Consider the following 14,974-nt stretch of genomic DNA (forward strand, 5'->3'; position numbering starts at 1 on the left):
CAGAATGTCGTAACTCTGCAAGGGAAGAGGATGAGGAAGGGGCAGCCCAGTGGCACTTGTCCAATGCCACTGCACTGCCCCAATCCACCTTGTGGACTGTCCAATCCACCAGGACACATGACATGCCCCAAATTCCACTTTCATCTTGTCACCACCATCCACATTCCCCAACAGAGACCCCCCTCTAAATCCAGTCACACTTTCAGGGCAGCATTGGATTGCATGTCTGTCCACTTGCTGGCCTTGGACTGAATTGTATTTCCTACATTCATTCATCCAGGTAACAAATATTGAGTGCCTACCACTCAATTGCATTGTTTTAGAATCTAGGAGAGGAGCAATATACACACCCCTACCCTCGTGGAGCCAACATTTTCATAGGAGATGGACTATAAACAAACAGGAATATGTTAGTGGTGATAAGGGCTATGGAGAAATATAAAGCAATGTAAGAAGAGTTAGAGGAGGATGGGGGAAGGAATGTGCTATTGTTTAATAGGGTGGTCAGGGAAGGCCTGCAGAGCAGGTAAGATCTGAAAGACATGATCACTCTGGCTATTACACTGGAAATATGTTATATGGAAGCAAGATGGAACTAGAAAGGCAGAGGCCATCACAAAAGTGCAGGCATGAGATGATGCTAAATTGGACTGGGTGATGGTAGTGGCAGTGATGAGAAGTGGTTGCATACAGCATATATTCTAAAGGTAGGGCTGACAAGATTTGCTGATGGATTGGCTGTAGAGCAAGAGAGGGGAGTCAAAGACATCTTGTTCTTGCCAGAAGCAATGCCTGCTCATATACACATAAGGATGTACAGCACATGTACCATATGTACAGCATAGGAGTAGGTCCTGAGTCCAGGACCTGTTGATTGAATGGGTGGATGTCTTCGCTGATTACAGCCAGCTAAACGTGTGAAAGATCTGTTCTTTCTTATCTCAGAGATAGCATGGTATAAGTACCAAGACAAAATAACTGGAGCCAGACTACTAGTCCCAGCCCTGTCATTTACTAGCTGTGTATCCTCAGGCAAGTTACACAACCACTTTGAGCCTCAGTTTCCCCTTCTGGAAAAATGGGACAGTAATAGTACCTGCATTACAGAATTGTTGTGGTAGTATACATAAATAGGCCTGGTATAGAGCCTACCACCAAGTCAGGGCTTAGGAAATAACTAAGTTAAACCAGTTCCCAGTTAAACCAAACAGACAAAAGGATATGGAACAAGGGTTATCTTTATTTGGATTGCAAAGTATAAATGTGAACCAGGTTTGGAAATACAAGTTGTAACAGTTCAGAAATGGCACCAGAAACTTCCAGAAAGGACCATGACAGCATACCTTTGTCGTTTTGGTGAGGTGGGTGGGATTATACAAAGCCTTCCCCACCTCCAACCTTCTCGGTAGCAACTGGCAGGTAATCAGTTACCAAGAACAGTGAGCTCCAATGTTCCCTGTTCCTTCTCAGCCTTTTGCTTTGCTAATACCTTCTCCAGACTGTCCTCTGCTGCACTGACCCCTGCATGGAGTAGCACCAGAAGAATGGCAGGAGTTAGAGAAACGTCTTGACACAAGGGAAAGTGAGTTCCCACGCTGTGGGCCTGGGGCCGTGGGGGTGAGGAACCAGGAAAGCTACAGGCATGGAAGCCCAACCTCTTCTGAGACTTGACAGGGAGAGGACACGGGGAGACACTGATATCTGTTACATTTTGATATCAGCACCTTGGGCTTTCAAAACACAAACGGTAGACAAAATCGCCTAGGCAAGACTGCAGTCCAACTCATAGAGTGGCTCTGACCAAGTTAACCCCTACATCCTGACCATACAGAACTCCCCAGGTGGCACTCTGACCACGGAAGATCTGCAGAGATGTAGACAGACAATAAATTACTACAGATGAGTCACAGAACCATCCCAGCCTTGTGGCAAGGGTGGGTGGCACTGAGCCAGATTGTGGGGATGAGGAGTGGAGGGCCAGGAAATTGCCAAAGTAACAGTCTAGGCACTTGAAATATTATTGTTAGATTGTTAAAAACTAAATAAATTAACATACATAGAATAAAATAAATATATAATTTAAGAGGCATTTACAAACAACAACAAAAATAGTTGTTATTTTTCCATCTGGGAAGAAGTCCCAAAATTCAGTTCTCAGGCTTGTGGTATTTCACAGTTAACTCATCAAATCCAGCGCTGGAGGGTCCCAATGGCAGATCCCTTGGTGGTACATGAGTACATGGCTTCTCAATCTTTGTTGCTTTCTTCCAGTTTACAAATCTTTCCTTCTTGCTCTCCTTCCTTCTTCTTCTTCTTCTTTTTTTTTTTTCAGTCAAAGATCCTGGAGCATATGGAATTTAACCGGCATTCTAATCCAGAAGTAAGTGCTTAAACAAACTTATAAGGGGAAGTGGGGCTTGGTGGAGGGGAATCAGAAGGGCATGAAGGTCCCTTGCTTTTGCTTTCTTCTTACCCAGATACCATCAGACATACTCTGTTTGGCACTTGAAGGCTCTGGTATTTTGGCAAAGCAATTATGGGAGGCCCAATCCTAGATGGCGACTGGGGACGAAGGAGTCTTTGTGGCTAGATGTGAAGTCTTTCCCCTCTGCAGTCTGAAATCACCTTGTGTCTTCTCAGAGGTAGCAGTCCCCAGCCGATTCCTAAAGCACAAAAGGAAGGCATTTAAAGCCAGGTCCAGTCTAAAGAGGTCTTAAGATTTTCCTGGTCCAGTCTTTTTTATTTTTAAACTTTTTTTTTTTTTTTTGAGACGGAGTCTCGCTCTATCGCCCAGGCTGGAGTGCAGTGGCCCGATCTCAGCTCACTGCAAGCTCCGTCTCCCGGGTTTACGCCATTCTCCTGCCTCAGCCTCTCGAGTAGCTGGGACTACAGGCGCCCGCCACCTTGCCCGGCTAGTTTTTGTATTTTTTTTTTTTAGTAGAGACGGGGTTTCACCGTGTTCATCAGGATGGTCTCGATCTCCTGACCTCGTGATCCGCCCGTCTCGGCCTCCCAAAGTGCTGGGATTACAGGCTTGAGCCACCGCGCCCGGCCTATTTTTAAACTTTTTGAGACGGGGTTTCGCTCTGTCTCCCAGGGGAGGGGAGGAGAGGGGAAGGAAGGGGATGAGGGTGGGAGAAGCTGTCTTCTCAGGCATCTCTCTTAGGTGTCTCTCTAGCAACTTTTACCTTAAACGAAGCACTGAGTCTTTTTGAAAATAGTTCTGCAATGGGATATTAATGTCACAGTGGCCTGGCCCCCAACCCCTCGATGAAAAATTCAGCGCCCACTGAAGCAGAGCCAGGAAAGGGGACAAAGGATAATCATGTCATGGGGCAAAGAATGGAGCATTACCTTGAGCACAAGTCTCTCTCAGTGGGAATTAGTCATGCCCAACTTCACTTTCTCTTCGTTTTCCACATCATAACCACCTCTCCTATGGTACCTGAGGAAGATAAGTTTTGTGAATAATCTCTGCCTGCTATGACAAAGTACAGGTCCAGAGCAGGTCCTTCCAAAGAACTCTGCCATAGTGGTTTCCTCTACTACTTGGAAAAGCCCAGACACAGTAAGGCAACCCAACCACTGGTAAAGGCCCAACTGCCCTGAGGAACTCCTGTCTCTAACAGCAGAATGCAATTTACAGAGAGCTTTCACCTCATTTATGTGATCCTCACAACATCGTTATGAGATAGGTGGACAAAGATTACGATCACTATAAGGTTACAATCCTCAGAAAGATAGTAATTTGTTCCAGGTCTCAAGACAGATGAGTTACACTGCTTGAAAACAGGCATAGAGTGCTTGGTGGGTCTCCCCCGAGCTAGAGCATACCTGGATTAGAAGCAGGGCCTGAAGTGCAGATGCCTCGGGAGTGGAAGGATATACCACTAGCACCACCCACACCTTGACTACCAAACCACATACTAATGCCATCAAAGAACAGCTAGGAGAAAGAAATGTGTGACAAAGTGATTCCATGAGTGGGTAGTTGGGTCACAGAGGCAGGAAAAGAACTCCTGTAAGGAGCAGAACCTGCTATGGCCTCGCAAATTTGACCCTGGGCTCTAGACACGGGACTCATGTCATGCCAGAAATACCAGGGTTTTGGAGAATCTACACCCTGGAGCTAGCCCACGATTTGGAGAGATTGAGGGAAGTGCATGTGATCATGAAGGAGAGGGCCCAGGAGGAGGAAGAATGGGAGTGATTTGCAGAAGCAGTCTGCAGGGGACTCCAACACTCACCTAAACATGAGAAGCCCCACGATGACCAGCAGACAGACAGATGACAGCACCACGGCCACCACGGCCAGGATAGTTGTATGGTCATAGGTATATAAGCGATTTTCCACTGGGAGGCTCAGCCCATGACACCTCTCTCCATGGTAACCCGGGTGGCAGCTAGTTCAAGAAAAAACAAGAAGGAGATAGAGTTAGTGCTTTGGCCTCTCTCTCTTGGCAATGGCCCACCTGCATAAGCCAAACCCCATTCCTCATACCCTCAGCCTGTCAATCCCTGACCATGATCCCTGCCCATCCTCCATCCTTCTCCTCTAGTATAAAACCCTTTAAAGTGCCTCTGAAGGCTCTATAGCATTCCTCCCTCACTTGACACCCTCCCCTTTTCCATTTCCTCTGGTTCTCTGGGCTGAGAATCCTGTTCTAGGCACGGAAAAAGCAAGGGAGGACTTGAAGGCCTTGTTAGATATGTTCCACGTGTGGCTGATTTATGACATGTGTGTTCAGGCGTTAATCCACTTATGAGGGCTTGGGCACAAGAGCTGGTAGGCTGAAATCAGGGATTTGTATCACTCCCTCCGGTAAGGCCCCTCAACATTCTGACCCAGAAATAAACCCAGCCTTGCCCATTGTGCTTCCAGCATCCAGTCCCTCTCCACTGCTGCCCAGCCTATTAATAGGCCCTGTGCCTCTGCCAGGAGTCATTTTTCTCAAGTTTCCTTCATTTAACTCCAGCTCCCCCTTGGTGCAGGGCCCAACTTGGGAGCTCAACTCTGGCCTTTGGCCTCTGAACGCTGAGCTACCAGGCCTCTTTCATCACAGGACAAACCAAACAAATCAAGTAACATCTTTCTGCCCAGCTGCCCTGCCAGAGCATGGAAGAATGTCAGAAACAATCCCTTGGCTCTCCTCACTCAAGAAATAAATCACATGGCAACTGCCTTTTCTTTTTCTTTTTCTTTTTTTAAGACAGAGCCTTGCTCTGTCGCCCAGGCTGGAGGGCAATGGTGCAATCTTGGCTCACTGCAACCTCCACCTCCTGGATTCAAGTGATTCTCCTGACTCAGCCTCCCGAGTAGCTGGGATAACAGGTGCCCACTACTACGCCCAGCTAATTTTTGTAATTTTTTAGTAGAGATGGAGTTTCACCATGTTAGCTAGGCTGGTCTCTAATTTCTGACCTCAGGTGATCCACCCGCCTCGGCCTCCCAATGTGCAGGGATTACAGGCGTGAGCCACCGTACTCGGCTGGCAACTGCCTTTTCTAACACAAAGCATTTCCTTGAAGCTCTTAGAAAGACTCAGACGTGCTTACAGTTGAAGAAGAACATTCACATCCTTTCCTTTATCTGAGCATCCCAGAGATCCTTTGATGTAGGTAGGAACCCCATTTTACAGAAGGGTGGAGTAGTTTTCCCAAGGTCATACAACAAGGCAGAAACTAAGATGTAGCTGTAGACTGACTCTGAGCTCAGTGTGCTGCCCACTCACACCTGACAACTGCCTACCCTCCAGGCAGGGGGCACAGTGGCACTGTCTGTCTGGGGACTTTGGACCACCAGCTGCTAAAGGAAGCACCAAGAACCTGGTGGCCCTCTTTTCTGAGCTGTGCTTTCTCTGGGAAGGAAGTGTTTTCTCTGGTGCCTCAGAACAAGGAATCCCTTCTTCCTGCGGACAGAGCACCAGGGAAGCTGCAAGAGACAGACTTGTCCACAACCAGCAGTGGCAGAGGGGCCAGGCTGGGTGGCACCGCATACTTGCCTTCCTGTCCTGTGCCTCTCCCTGCCCTAGTTCCTCCTGGGTACTTTCAGAAACCACCTTATTGCAGGATTAATGTAAATCAGGCCCACTATACACACAGCACAGTCCACAGTGCCTTGCCCCGCCTCTCCGTGTATCTGTCCCATCAGCCCATGTAGGCATAAAAGCAACCCCTATCCTGCCAGGACATGGAGGACACTTGCAGAAGCACCCCTGGAAAATCACTTGTGCACAGCAGTTTATCATTCACAAGCCACTAGCCTTATCTACCAGCTCAACTGAGCCTCCTAACATTCTGGTATGCAGGTACAACCCCATCTCACAGATGGAAAAGCTAAGATTAAGGGTCAGAGAAATTAAGTGATTCACCAAAAGTTGCACAACTAGGAAGCAGCAGGGCTAAGACTAGGAACAAGTCTTGGCAGATTCCAAATTCATCATTCCTTCCACTTTGACCAATGCAGAACAGTGCAGGTAACTCCAAGAAAGCATATCTGATAGGCTCCTGGGGGGCAGTCTGACCCTTCTCTCTGACTATGTTATTATTATTTATTACTCATAACTTGAATAATAAAGAATAATAACTAGCAATCATTGAAGGCTTACCACGAGCCAAGTACTTTGTGCTAACTGCTTTACAAGGATTATTTCATTTAAAGCCATCTCTGTGAAGGAGAAGTTACTAGCCCCATTTTAAAGATGGACTGAGGCTTAGCTTTTGTTAAATACCTTGCCCAGGGTTACAAAGCTGGTGAGTGGTAGAGCCAGGATTCAACCCAGCAGTTTGGATGACTTCAGAGACTTTGCTTTCCTGGGAGGAGGGAAGCTGAAGTTGAATCTGTTTTTCACTTCCAGTCCATCATTCAAACTCCACAGGTAGTTACTCAGAAGATAGAAATAAAGTTTGGCCTCAGAGTCCCGCAATTCAGTTACATAATCCCTCCATCCCCACCCTGAGTCAAAAGGATAATAATGCAAACATCCTAACATTACCTACCTCCCCCTCCCTTTGCAGACAACTCCTGGCTTCCCCAGAGAGGGAGGGGGAATGAGTACATTCCAAGCATCCCAGGGTATGGGCAAAATTTTGTGTCTTGTCCAGAGCCAGCCACCATCAAATTAGGACACATTCTTCCCACCCATGTCTGTGACCCATTCCAGAACTTGTATTACAACAGATGCAAGAACCCTCTAGGGTCTAGAGACATCTTCCAATCTGGATTTCTCCACCTTTACCCCAGGAAGTGGAGGGGACAGGTCTGGATGGAGGAGACTCAGAGTACATGAGTTTCAGACTGGTTCTGCTGCTATTTCTAGCCAGGTAATTTTGGGCAAGTCACGTTACCTTTCTAAACATTGGTTTCCTCATGTAAAATACAGAGATAAGAAATGCCTACTTCACTAGAGTATTGTGAAAACATAAAATGAGGTAATACAAATGAAAGGGGTTAATAAAGGCCAAGTCCCACATTGTGTGAGTTTTTATACAATCTGACTCCAGAGGTTACTGCCCATGGCCTGAGAAATGGGGTACCCAAGTCAGATGGAGCCAAGAGAAGCGGGATCGCCATTCCTTCTTAGCACCTGGGCAGTGAGGCCAAGCAGAGCCCCATAGCCTGTCTCTCCTCCAGCTCTGAGTCCTCCCTCAGCCCAAGTGTCCCCAGGATTCCTCCAGCCACAGGAAACTCTGCAGCCAATTTCTGGGTCAGCAACCAGTCAGGAATCCCAGGAAACTACTCTTTTTTTTTTTTTTTTTGAGACAGAGTTTTGCTCTTGTTGCCCAGGCTGGAGTGCAATGGTGCGATCTCGGCTCACTGCAACCTCCGCCTCCTGGGTTCGAGAGATTCTCGTGCCTCAGCCTCCCTAGTAGCTGAGATTACAGGCACCCGCCACCATGCCCAGCTAATTTTTGTATTTTTAGCAGAGACGGGGTTTCACTATGTTGGCCAGGCTGGTCTCGAACTCCTGACCTCAGGTGATTCACCTGCCTCGGCCTCCCAAAGTGCTGGGATTATAGGTGTGAGCCACCATGCCCAGGAGAAACTACTCTTTGAGGGCAACTTTTGGCTGGTGACACAAAAAGGGTTTTCCTGTTCATGGTGGCTGCAGAGGGCTAGTTTAGGAAGCCGGGTAGCCTCAGTCTCACCACAGCAGCCTGGACACACCTGAGCTAGTGGTTCCTGGGTCTGGAGTCAAAGAAGAGCGAGAAAAATCCCCAGATGAAGGTGCACAGATGTCACATTCCCCCAAACCAGGATTTCTGTCTTCTTGCTGCTTTCTGCCCTGAGTAGCAAGGGCAGGAGACAGTAGGGGGCCCTCCCAGACATGCAATCAACCCCCTGAAAATCTGCCTAGGAAGTGGTGGCTCACACCTGTAATCCCAGAACTTTGGGAGGCCAAGGCAGGTGGATTACTTGAGGCCAGGAGTTCAAGACCAGCCTGGCCAACATGGTGAAACCCCACCTCCACAAAAATTTAAAAATTAGCCAGATGTGGGGGCGTGTGCCTGTAACACCAGCTGCTCAGGAGGCTGAGGCAGGAGAATCACTTTAATCTGGGAGGCGGAGGTTGCAATGAGCTGAGATTACGCCACTGCACTCCAGCCTGGGTGACAGAGTGAGACTTCATCTCAAAAAAAAAAGGGCCAGGTATGGTGGCTCATGCCTATAATCCCACACTTTGGGAGGTTGAGGCAGGTGGATCGCCTGAGGTCAGGAGTTCAAGATCAGCCTGGCCAACGTGGCAAAATCACGTCTCTACTAAAAATATAAAAATTATTAATTGGGCATGGTGACAGGTGCCTGTAGTCCCAGTCACTTAGGAGGCTGAAGCAGGAGAATTGCTTGAACCCAGGAGGCAGAGGTTGCAGTGAGCCGAGATCGCACCACTGCACCCCAGCATGGGAGACAGAGTGAGACTCTGTCTCAAAAAAAAAAAAAAGGAAAAGAAAAAAGAAAAAGAAAATTCTGCCCAGGAAGCTAATGTCAAGTTTTCAAATCATATTGCTGTGCTCTTAGGCTAGTCAAAGAATAAGAGACCTCTAGGACAACAGCTGCCCTCTGCCCTTTATAAAATGCTGCTCCAATTCGATAGATACAGGAAAGAAAGGACAGATACAGGAAAGAAAGATGAAAGCCAACACCCAGTGCAGCCTGAGGGCATGAAAAGCATGCTGGACTAGGAGTCAGGTACCTGAGACACTGTCTTGTTTCCATCTACTTATTTAGCTATTGACCTCAGGCAAATTACTTCCTATTTTCTGGCTCCAGTTTCATCATCTTTCAAGTAGAGGTACCAAGTCCTGCCTACGCAGCAAAGGGCTTTTGAAAAATCCCAGGAAACTGTATCTCTCCAGCTCCTAAAGTAGTGTCTGCCACTAAATAGGAGCTTAACATACCTGGGCTCAACTCATATTATATATAAACACTGAAACTCTGGGACAAAGGAGAGATGACATCATTATAGTTATCACTATCCCTAGGGACCACTGGGAAGGTGGCTGGGCACCTATATCAGGTTCTCTGGGTTTAGGTGGTCAGTTGAGTCCAGCTCTCCAGGAAGGCAGCCTTATATAGCCTCTCAACCACACAGTGCAAGCCCCACATCCATCCACCAAAATGCCCAGGACCAATCTGGTATAGATAGATTCCTGGCCTCAATCCACCTTGACTACTTGAGTCACCTTCTTCACCCTGTACTAACGATGCCATTTTACAAATTTAAGACGAACATTTCCTGCCCTGTCCCAAGACCTTGGGAAGGATATATGGGGGCTTTCTATGCCACTCTTAAAGAATGCCTTCTAATACCAAGCTCCTGACAAGGATGTTATAGGAAAGGATGCACAAGTGACTGTGGACATGGTGGGGAGTGATGGGTCTGTCTGCCAACTGCTAAATACAGGGCAGCTCTGCTATGTGTGATCAGACAAACAAGGAAGCTTTAAAAAGCCAAGGGATCTGCACCAATCACCAGTAGAAGGGATTGCAGGCACCCCGCCTTCTTGACAGGCTGGAGGCAGTGTACACACAATAGTCTCTTGGCTCTGTCCAGAGTCTCCCCCTAAGGCCCCCAGAGCCTGCCTCCCCACAGGGAAGGGAACAGATGTTTGCAGCCTGACGCGGGGCATTGGCCTCAGGCACAGTGGCAACATTATGCCTGCCAGAGAGCATGGCAGTGCTGTCATCCCTGAGGGGTTGCCAAGGCAGCCGTTTGCTGGGTTTGGCTTAGGAGAGAGGCTCAGGAACCCACAGCCCCTCCGCCCACACACCTACCCAGGGAAGGGGTGATGTTGCCTGACCGGGGGCTGATGCCTGCTGGGTCAGGTTCCATTTCCTGTGAACCCTGCACAAAGGAATTGTTCTCCCACACCATGGCCAAAGGCCAGTACTCTCCATGTCCCCCACCTCCTGGCCCTTGCTGGGGTAAGGAAGAAGAAAGAGAGGCCTCAACCTGCCACCATGATGATCCCTCTCTGTACAGTCCTGCCATGCCTTACAATCAACCCACATTTGCACACTCACACGCACATAAACCCAAATACACACATACCTATACAACATGCATCCAAATGCACCTCCTACCTTCCCTTAGGAGCTCTACTCTGCCCAGGAAGCCCACTCTGCCATGTTTCCTACTGGCTTCTCCCTCCCAGAGTACGGCATCAGGCAAGAATGAAGGGCCTGCCTTCAGGTGCCAGCTGTCCTAGCCACATGCTCATTTCTGGGCAAGCAGGAAACGTCCCTAAGGATTAAAGCACGTCACAAAACCATACCACAGGAAATTGCATCCTATAGCGGGGAGGGGGCTTCCGCTGACTAAAAATATATTTCCTCTCCTTCCAACTTCCGCCCAGAGGTTGAGAAGACACTGGGTGAAATTATGAATTCAAGGAACAGTGACAACGAGGAACAGCCACGTGGCTGACAAAGTATGCTGATGAGATTCAGCCCTGGGGAAGGGGCACTTACATGCAGGAGGGAGCCCGGAGCTCCTTCACATATTTGCATTCTCCGTGGATGCAGAAGTCCTTGTATTTCCGAAGACATGGGTCCCTCTTCTTCCCTAGTCCCTTGCCTTTCTTCTTTCTTTTCCCGTGCTCCTCCTTGCTTGGTGTGGCCAGTGCTTGTGGCTTGGAGGATAAAGTGACTGTAGGAGAAAAGCACCCTGTTAAAGTCTGACTCTTTGGGAAGAAAATCAGAAGAGCATAGTGCTTGAAAGGAGTATATACTCTTTGATCCTACCTGAAGTCAGAGATCTGGGAAGGTCCCTTAGCTCAGTGCCTCCCAAGAGGCAGAAGGAAGAGCAGGAAGATTGGGCAGAACCACCAGAAAGAGGGAACCTCAGTAGGAAGTAGAAGCTAGTGTGGGTCCCAAGGAAGGCATTTCACAGTCTCAGTGTAAGAGCCTCATTCTCAGAATGCTTTTGTTGAGTAACTGCAGTTCACTGGGCAATTCTACCAACTTCACCTCCACCCCACTGTCCACCTTACACCCCCATCTCCTACTCCCCCGCACCGACTTCGTTCTATTTTGGCCTTCAATCAGCCTCATTTCCTGATGCTATACTCAGTGACCCACTTGCAAAAAGACAGTGTCACACACAAAAACTGCTTCTAGAGAAAGTACTTGGAGGTTTTGGGGTTGGAGGGCTCCTAAAACAAGAACAGTGTCCATGTGTTCAGGTGGTCTCCTCCGGGGCAGCCCTTAGTATCATGAGCCCGGGGCAGAGCCTGGCTCAGGAACAGCAAGCAGGCCAGTCTGGTCACAGCCTTGCTTTTTCAACTTCAAGCAAAATATTTAACCTGCACGCCCTTTACAGCTCACCCACTTTCTCAAAGATTCATTCATATTTAACCCCCAATGTCCTGTTTATAGCTCTCTGGGTTGGGGGGTACAGGGTGTACAAGGGATAGAAAAATGTAAAGTAAGGAACTGTCCAGAAGGAACTGGAACAATGATGACTCCCCACTTCTTTCCATGCTTCAGAGAGACTGGGGGAAAAACAACCTCACCCAGACATCCAGTTGGGATTGACTATGGACTATGCCCATCAGCCCAGTCCCACCCTCTTATCCCCCCCCATCAGGAAAAAGGTGCCCATATCCATGGCTACAGCCGTGTGTCTAGCAGAAGGGTGAGCACGATACATTAGACTAGAGACTTAGAGTTTCAAGCTAGAGGGACTTCAAAGAATACCACGTGGCCAGGAACGGTGGCTCACGCCTGTAATCCCAACACTTTGGGAGGCTGAGGCGGCGGATCACCTGAGGTCAGGAGTTCGAGACCAGCCTTGCCAACAGTGGCAAAATCTCATCTCTACTAAAAATACAAAAATTAGCCAGGCATGGTGGTGCGTGCCTGTAATTGCAGCTACTCGGGAGGCTGAGGCAGGAGAATCACTTGAACCTGGGAGGCAGAGATTGCAGTGAGCTGAGATCATGCCATGGAATTCCAGCCTGGGTAACAAGAGCGAAACTCAAAAAAAAAAAAAAAAAAAAAAAAAAAAAATCATGGCAGGCAGAGTGACTTACTCAAGGTTATGCAGGATTGGGATTAGAATTGTGGTCTCTGGACTTCCTCCAATGTCCTTCCCCACCACACCAAGCTGCTTCACACACCCCCATCTCCTCCCTCTCACAAGTCTGGAGCACCTGAGATGCTGATCCAGGCATGAATGGGCTCTGAAGTCCATAGATCTGTGCTCCAATTTCAGCTATATGACCGTGGGCAATTCACTTAACCTCTCTGAACCTCAGGTTCTCAGTGAAATGTGGATAGCAAGAGTAACTATCTCAAAAGGTTGCTATAAGTGTTACATTAGCCAGGATAACATATCAAGTGCGTAGAACACAGTAGGAATTTAATAAATGGTAGCAGTCATTTATTTTAGGTGGTAGGATCCCCAGACCTGAAAATTAGTCCTTGCCCAGTAAAGCCAAGAGAAGGAAAGAAAGAGAAGTAGGTGCCAGCAGCCCCACAGTCCTTCATTTCCTCTCATCCAGTCCCAGGCCCCCTCAGAGCTCAGAAGGCGATACAGGTGGTCAGAGGAACCCAGTGACCAGAGTTTCGGGGAGAGTAAGGGAGGGGGGCCAAGCCAATCAGAAAGGGGAGGGAGAAGGTGCAGGGTGACAGCCAGGCTCCAGCCATGGACAGGGAGCAGTGAGTCAGGTCTGCAGAGGTATGAGGAGCAGCCATGTGGGTGGGGGTTGGGGGTGGGGTGAGTCACAACCCAGCCCTGCCCAGCCTAGGAGGAGAGGGCCAGGAGAATCCAGGCTGTTCAGGCCATGGGCAACCCCAGAGGGCCACTGGGAGAGGATGAAGTATGGGAGCCCAGGCTCAGTTTTGGAGCACGTGCTTGATTTATACAAAGTAGAGAGAGTACCCAAGGGAAGCTCCTGGGAAGGAGGGAGAAGGGCAGCTGAGGAGCAGGTGGAGCTAGAACAGGTGGGCATCTGTCCAACCAAATATAGTCATTCCGGGGTACAGTGCTGAGTCCTTGCTCTACGCTGGATAATCTCCTCAGGTCTGGAGGCAGGAGAGCTGGCAGGCTCTGGACTCTGCCCTGTGCCTGTGCTTGGCTACAGCCAAAGAGGCTGGTTGGAGGATTCTACATAGCCCCTCCCCATTTGGAGTCGCCTCAGGAAAGCAAGGTGCTCAGTATGCCTGCAGGTTTCCGGTAGCATTCAGAGATATCCAGCATTTTAATACAGCCCCCTAGAGGCCCAGCGTTCACCATTCACAGCCTTACCTAGGGCGGCCAAGAGCTCCTCATTCCTCTCTGTTTCCTTAATCTGGAGACAGGTGGATGGAGGAGGCTAACACTGCACACTTTCTATAGAAGTGCCTGGGCATCTCCGCATCTGTTACCTCTATTTTACATACAATAGTCATTTGATGAGGGAATTAGAACTGGCGCCCATTTTTACATAGTAGCTCTAGGGAAAGCATCTCAACCATTCCTTGTTCCTATCACTCAGCTTACCTAAGAAGCACGTAACGACCCCAGACAACTTGCCTGTTTCAGTTTGCCCCAAAGTACCCAGAAGGGCGGCAACCTAGCAGGCGAGGCAATGACAACAGAGAGAGAGTGGGACCTATATTCCAGGATCCCCCGGTGCCCTTCAGGCCGATCAGCTTTTCCCCGAGGTTCTCCATGAATACCCTCAACCCGCAGTATTGCCCAAACAGCAAGAATCTTGGATCTGCTTATTCCTCAACAGCCCACCCCGGTCCGAGGATGGGCGGCCTCCACACCCACCTCTCAAAAGGTCCAGATCTGCCTCTTGCAAGTCACGGACTTTCCGGTCCCGGCCGCCTCCTAGGGGTAGCAGCTGGTCCGTGGATCCAGTGGAAGGGTCCGGGTTGCTGGTTCCAGCAGCTAGCCCTCTCCGAAGCTGCTCCAGGCTCTCGCCAGTCACCAGTGCCGAAAGAACTGTGGGCGAGGGGCCAGGCCGCATGAGACACCCGCCCAGACCCCCGACCAACACGCACCGATGCCGACGCCCGTCCGCCAGAGCGCAACGGCCCCACCAAGTGGCCCGTGCCGGGTGCGCTGCGACGACCTTCCCCCATGCCCCCAGCACAGCGCCCCCATCCCCCCGATCTCCGGGGGCGTCGGCAGCCCTCTTACCTGCAGCCAGAAGGAGCTTCGGCACCACCGACGGCAGCAGCTTCATGGTCCCGCACCGAGAGGAGGCGGCGAGGCACCAATCACTTTCGAAGCGGCGGCCACTGGGCGCTGGCACCGGAGCTGGGCGGTGGGACTCAGGAGATTCCGCTGGGCACCGTCTGCCACCCGCCTCTGCGTGCAAGCCTGGCCGGGACCCCGGCGCAGCTCGCTCTTGTCGAGTGTCTTTCTTGGTCACTCCGCCCGCCCGCGCGGCCGCCCAACCCCGCGCGCCTAGGTCAGGCCAGCCAGCAGCGTAGTCCGCGTAGCTCCTTCGGCCGAATGAGCGCTGCCCGGCGCGCGGC

General features: G+C 49.8%; 1 protein-coding gene across 1 annotated transcript; it reads right to left on the reverse strand.

Moving 5' to 3' along the window:
- Positions 1-1,220: 1,220 nt before the first annotated feature.
- HBEGF (heparin-binding EGF-like growth factor) lies at positions 1,221-14,974 on the reverse strand. Its single transcript, XM_011935348.1, has 6 exons — positions 14,634-14,974; positions 14,262-14,435; positions 10,973-11,150; positions 4,248-4,403; positions 3,355-3,445; positions 1,221-2,663 (listed from the first exon to the last, which is right to left on the reverse strand). Exons 1-5 carry the CDS (start codon positions 14,677-14,679, stop codon positions 3,373-3,375), a joined length of 627 nt encoding a protein of 208 aa, XP_011790738.1. The 5' UTR covers positions 14,680-14,974; the 3' UTR covers positions 1,221-2,663; positions 3,355-3,372.

This window comes from Colobus angolensis, unplaced genomic scaffold, assembly GCF_000951035.1.
Source record: "Colobus angolensis palliatus isolate OR3802 unplaced genomic scaffold, Cang.pa_1.0 Scaffold142, whole genome shotgun sequence".
NCBI lineage: Eukaryota > Metazoa > Chordata > Mammalia > Primates > Cercopithecidae > Colobus > Colobus angolensis.

What these genes read in the sequence shown, in the direction of transcription:
- HBEGF (XM_011935348.1), bottom strand. Translation starts at nt 14,679, where the DNA reads ATGAAGCTGCTGCCGTCGGTGGTGCCGAAGCTCCTTCTGGCTGCAG. An exon ending in AGATCTGGACCTTTTGAGAG is followed by an intron (nt 11,151 to 14,261) that starts GTGGGTGTGGAG and finishes TTTCTCCTACAG; the next exon opens with TCACTTTATCCTCCAAGCCA. An exon ending in GTGGGGCTTCTCATGTTTAG is followed by an intron (nt 3,446 to 4,247) that starts GTGAGTGTTGGA and finishes TATCTTCCTCAG; the next exon opens with GTACCATAGGAGAGGTGGTT.